This window comes from Neofelis nebulosa, chromosome 1 (genome assembly GCF_028018385.1).
Source record: "Neofelis nebulosa isolate mNeoNeb1 chromosome 1, mNeoNeb1.pri, whole genome shotgun sequence".
Lineage (NCBI taxonomy): Eukaryota > Metazoa > Chordata > Mammalia > Carnivora > Felidae > Neofelis > Neofelis nebulosa.
The window spans coordinates 160,337,301-160,343,300 of record NC_080782.1 but is presented as its reverse complement, the minus strand read 5'-3'; the positions used below and the strand labels follow the sequence as shown (position 1 = coordinate 160,343,300).

Sequence of the window (6,000 nt, the reverse complement as noted above, 5' to 3'; positions counted from 1 at the left end):
CCCTGGGGGAGGAAGGGAGGAGGGCCAGGTGAGAGCCACCAGGTGATTGGACACCTGGTTAGGATCAATATGAGAGGCTCTTGGTGACTGGGCAAGTGAGCAAGATACGTTGAGAACTTCCTCTTGATTGGATACAGGAGTGACACCAAGATAAGAGCCACCTGGTGATTGGACACAGCAGCGAGCCCATCCTGAGACAGTAGGAGATAGAAACGGGAGGTCCACTGTAAGTGGGGAAGCGCTTATAGAAGAACTTGAACAAAGAGTCTGGGTCTTCTTAAGAATGTATATGAGGGGGAGTCAAGCTCCTTCTTCCCCCGCCTTGCCAGAAATTGCTCTCTGGGACTGCCACGGAGGCGGGGGCGGGGGGGTGGGGGGAGGGGTGGGCGGTCCCTGCTCTGCTCCCTGTCACTGCTCGTCAGCAAGCCAGGTCCAGGCTGCTCTGCCTGCTGAGGAGCCTGACACCCTTGCAGGTTGAGGCCTGATCAGGCCGCTGCGCCCCACCCGCAGTCTTGGTGCTACTGTGGGTGGGGGCTGCTGGTTCTAGCGGCCCCTGGTAAAACAGCCCCAAGGAGCCCATGGAGGTGCTGAACACAGCACCGGGCATGCGTGCAACTTCATGTACAACCTGTACTCCACTGAGAGGAGCTGGCTGCTCAAGGAGCCACACCCCCTCCATTCCATTACCACCGCCCAGGAAAAATTGGAAGCGCCATCACCCACAACAGGATAACTGAGATAGGTATTCATCCACATTGCAATATCTTTCATAGTGCTTGGCTTCTTGGATAATGCGAATACGATTGTTGCAGGCATATTGAGATGTCTATTGGAATTTGGGGGGAATATCAACTATGGCAGCTGCTGCTTTGGGAAATCTTGTGTCAGATTTATCTGGACTAGAATTTGCAGGCCCAGTTGAAGCTTTTGCTTTCAGATTAGGCTTGTCAGTTCCTGATTTTACAACAAAACAAGTGGACACGTGGCAAATACGTGTTCGTGGAAACATGGCAAAGCTGTTGGTGTGAGTATTCTAGGAATGTTTCCTTTGTTTTTCTTTGGAAGAGGTGAAGAAGATTAAAAACTGGAAAAGAAAAATTAACCCTCTTAGATTATCTATAAAAAGATGTAAACTAATGTACCCTAGTTGCTAAGCATGCTGTCACAACAGTTAGGATTTAACACAATAAAAGTGTATGGATATGGGATCAAATAATTCAGCATGTTTAATGGAAAACAGTAACTTATTGTGGCTTGGTTTTCACAGGACATCTTTTAAAAAAATGCGCACGACCGCCCGTGTCCCTGCCTGCACGTTTGTTACAGTGAGCCGACCTCTTGCAAATGGTCTCATACGACCCTTGGTTAAAACAGAGTCCTGGGAGGTGGGCCCTGTTGTGACTCCCACTGGCTTGCCTGGGGTGGTGACAGGCCGAGCTTCCAGGCCAGGCAGGGGGACGCGGATGCCTATATACCTAGGGTCCCTGCTTCACTACCTGCCCCACCTGCCCCCTTGCCAGGAGGCGGGGAGGGTGGGGGATGAAGCAGCGTCTGGGAGGAAGGAGGGCGACTTGGCTTGGGTTGCCCAGGGCGGGTTTGCCTGGGGAGCAAGAGGTAATGGTAGAGTGGTTAATAATTCAGGGTTTGGAGCCGAACCCTGAAGGGTGTGCCACTCATTCTCGGAGTTGCCTTTTATTTGTTCCTTTTCTTCCCTGGGACTCTGCTTCCTCACCCTTTATGTATGGACGACAGCTCCCATCTCATTGGGATATTTAAGGATCAGGTGAGAACTTGGCTCTGCAAGGAGCCTTGCAAGCCAAATGGCTCTGGAACATTTTGGAGGCTGTAACTGGCGTTCCTATGAAACCCAGGTGGGGGCAGCCTTCCTCTTGGAGGGTTGGAGGGGCTCGGTGGGGCAAGGAGGAGGTAGCAAGGATTTGGAAAGGTGAGGCCAAGAGAGGAAGGAGAGAGCAGCCTGGCTGGGGGAGGGCTCTAGGGCGGGGTGTCTTGACCTTGGCACTCCTGACCTTTGGGGCCAGATCCTTACTTCTTGAGGGCTGTCCTGTGCGTTAGAGGGTGTTAGGCAGCATCCCTGACCTCTACCCACTAGATGCTGTTGCACCCCCACCCAGCTATAAAAATCAAAAAGGCTTTCAGATATCGCCAAGGCCTCCTTGAAAGGGCAAACCGGTCCCCCCTAAAGGACCACGGGGTGGACTAAGACACCAGGTTGGACGAGCCTATGAAGCATCTTGACCGCTGCACAGCAGTAGTTAGTGACTTGCCCCCCTCCATCGCCAGGATGCCGGGAGCCCTTCCGAAGGCAGTCAGCCAGGTTCAGGGTGCACCGCATGGTCAAGAGTGGCTGTGTCCAGGCCTGGGCTTGGCCACGACATCTGACTTTTGCTTCTCGCAGGTTCCAGTCTCCAGCCACCGCAACCCCCTGCTGGACCTGGCCGCCTACGACCAGCAGGGCCGCAGATTCGACAACTTCAGCTCTCTGAACATCCAGTGGGAGTCGACCAGGCCGTCGCTGGCCAGCATCAACCTTGACCTGCCCATGCAGCTGGTGGCCCGGGACGATGGGAGCAGCCAGAAGAAGTTGCACGGTGAGCTGGGTGGTGAGCCCGACGACCCAGGTCAGAAGGACAGGGTGTCGTGAAACCCCAGACAGACGAGAGGGGTGCTGAGGAGGGCTGGCGGCTACTGGGGGCTTTCGTCGGGGACTCCCCTTTATCCAGAACGGAAGGGAAGCAAGTTCACTCCTCTGCTTTGATCCTGCACAGACGTTCTGTGAGGCAGGAACTGGAATCTCTATTTCAGGGATGGGGACACGGGCTCAGGGTGCACAGCAGGTGTGTCTCCCATCCCCGGTTGTACGGATCAGCCAGCCTCTGGGACCCGTGCTGCTCTGAGTCATGCTGCCTTCACAGACCCCTCGGCAGCCACACATGGAGTCCTGTGCAGCTCCCCGAAGCTGCACCGTGGGCCTTTTGCTCAGGGCCCGCTAACTCTTATGGTGCATGCAGTTTAAACAGACTCAGTGATGTATGTTTAGGACTATGGAGATTTAAGACTGCAAATCACAGGGAGGCAGGGGGCAAAACCCGACACCCGTTTTCCTCTCCCGGGACTCAGGTTTGCAGACCATCTCAGTGCACGAGGCGTCGGGAACCACAGCCATCTCCGCCACCGCGACTGGCTACCAGCAGTCCCACCTCAGCACGGCCAGAGTGGTGCAGCCGGTGCGTTCCCAGGCCCGCCGGTGGCGGGGAGGCCCCCGCGTCTGCCTGCATCCTGTCTGGCCTCCCAGTGTCCTGAGTCCCTTTGCTGGGTCGCACCCTCTGTTCACTAACCCATCCCTGAATCGAGCGCCTTCCCTCTGGCTTCTGGCCGCCAGTACCCCTGCCCCACACGCCTGGCATTCAGGCAGTCTGGCCCTGTCACCTCGAGGCCCCGGCGCACAGCTTTGGGAGCCCTCAGCCTCGTCTGTCCAGCCTGTTTCCCCCCGCCCCCCACCCGTGGCCCTGACCTCAGACCCCGTCCGAGGTTGTGCCCAGGTGGCTCGGGCTTCTGTGCCTTTGCAGCTCCAGTCCCCGCTGCCTGGAATGCTGTCCCCTCACTCCCTTACTTCCTGTTTGTTAGGCTCAGCCACAGTGTCAGCCTCTGGGAAGCAGTCCCTGAACCCTGGGCACACAGTAGCTGCCCAAGGCCTCAGATCCCCCTGTGCGCCCCCTGGTATGGTACAGACATCCCCGCACATACAGACTGTTGCCATCGTCTGCATACGCTTGGGTCAAGGCCCGCTGACCCGAGCCTCCCCACCCCAGCATCTCATGGGCCCCCCGCAGAGGCACTGCTCCTGGGTGGCAAATGGGTGCATGGAAGGGCTCCCCAAGAGCAGTCCTGCTGAATGATACCCACACCAACGTGGGTTTTGAGTAGGGTGAAGGCAGCAGATAATGGCTGGAAGGAGAGGGTAGGATGGGGTTCCAAGGGACCCTAAGTTCCAGCAGACGGGGCTTGAAATTGTCTCCCGGGTAGGGGGGGAGCAAGGGGGTGGAGACCCCAGTGGGAGCGGCACTGAGGCTGGCCCTGAAGGAGCACACCTGTACACCCCTGGTGGCTTCAGCCCGAGGTCGTCTGTCCCCACCTGCACAGGGAGTCCCTTGGCTGTGGGTGGCCTCGCGGGCCTCCCCCTCCAGGGCATCTGCACTTAGCCTCGTTGGCCTGTGGGCTTTTCTCTAGCAGTACTGCTCACGCCTTCACTTCTGGGTGTCTGCTCATTTGAGAGTCCCCCCCCTACCCCCCTCGCGCCTACCTGGCCCTTCGTCGCCTTCACAACCTGTCCTACGCGCTGACACAGGCCATTGGTTTCCTGTCCCTTATAATGTAATCCTGTCATTGGATTAAATCGGCATCATTGCCTGAGGACCGCTGTCGAACCCCCAGGGCTAGCACAGGGCTGGGCGGGGACGGGTGCTGAAGCAGGTGAGTACAGGGCCGGGTTGGGTCCAGCAGTCTCCCTGGAAGGACAGGCAGCAGCTTCGCATACGGATACGGGCAGCACCCAGGGGAGTAAGGGCTGTGCTGCATCCCCCATGAGCCCCCCGTGAGGACGCCTCCACGCCCCCTCCTCTCAGCACCTATATGCTGTTTGCCCGTGTCCCCGTCCCTCACACAGGGCACTGCAGCAGGTCATCTGCTGTGCACCCCCACTTTCCTGGAGTGCGTGGGAATCACCACTCTCAGGGGGCCGGGCCACCTGGGGTGGGGCACCGGCCTTGGCAGAATTCTGGTTGCCTCAAAGGAATGTGTCCTCTAAGCTGGGCTTGAAACATGATGGTTTTACTGGGGCTTATATCCCCAACATAATGAGTGCCCTGGGGTGACGCCAGGACCTGGGGTCTCTATGCTCCTTCAGGGCAGGGGTCGGTGGGGGGGGCGACCCGCAGACTGGCCAGGGTTGGGCCGTTGCCTATGGATCTAATAGCACTGCCTCACCCCTTCAGCACGACCCTCTCACGCCTGTGTCGGCCTCCATAGAACTCATCCTGGTGGAGGACGTGAGGGTGAGCCCGGAAGAGGGGACCATCTACAACCACCCCCATGCGCAGGTACGGTCCCTTCCACCTGCCACCTGGGCGTGACCCACGGGGGGGCCTCGCCTTCGACACCCAGGCCCACCCTTCCTTGCAGGCTGAGCTGCACATCAGAGAAGGCTCTGGCTACTTCTTCCTCAACACCAGCACCACAGACATCATCAAGGTGACCTACCAGGAGGCCAGGGGCGTGGCCACGGTGAGTACGGGCCCACCTCCACCGTCCTTGTCATCCCTCGTCCGGTGGCCTTGTGGTTATCAGATTGGTTGTGTCAGAAGCAGGTGCTCAATCGCAGCAGATGCGACTTGTAACGTCTTTAGAGTCTCTGACTCATTGTTCGCGAAACTTCCATCATTTGTGACTTTTGTTCCTTCTCTGCAAACTACCCACACTCTTAGTTAGCTAAGGGTTTCCTGTCAATCAGTCTGTGAATTAAAACATTATCATATAAACACAAGTCTGACCACCGTAAGGAAGATTGCTTTTTTTAAAACAAAGTTTACTGATTTATTTTGAAAGAGGGAGAGAGAAGAGAGAGTGGGAAACAGGCTCTGTACTGTTAGCACAGAGGCCAACACGGGGCTCGATCCCACGAACTGTGAGATCGTGACCTGAGCCGAAATTAAGAGTTGGACGCTGAACCGACTGAGCCGCCCCAGGCCCCCCAGGAAGATTGCTTTTGAAAGATGTATCTGCTTTTTGTGTTTTTCCATATTCCTTTCTTGACCTTCTTCCTATTCTTGCAAATATTGACTTAGCTGTGCCTGTGATATGGAAGAATTTAGTATTCTGCTTTGGTCAGCGGTTACACCCTTAGTTTCCACCCCCCCCCCCTCCGTGTTGCTCTGTAGGCTGGCTGATTATTTCTATGCTGTCATTTGTACTTAGCCATTCTCT

At 56.6% G+C, this 6,000-nt stretch overlaps 1 protein-coding gene across 1 annotated transcript in view; it reads left to right on the top strand.

The window, feature by feature from the left end:
* The first annotated feature begins 2,951 nt into the window (after positions 1-2,951).
* The window catches only part of LOC131488423 (nuclear pore membrane glycoprotein 210-like), a 60,646-nt gene continuing 57,597 nt past the window's right edge, over positions 2,952-6,000 (top strand). The window contains 4 exon segments of the mRNA XM_058690292.1: positions 2,952-2,961; positions 3,139-3,245; positions 5,013-5,117; positions 5,200-5,301. Coding sequence (XP_058546275.1) covers positions 2,952-2,961; positions 3,139-3,245; positions 5,013-5,117; positions 5,200-5,301 — 324 coding nt within the window.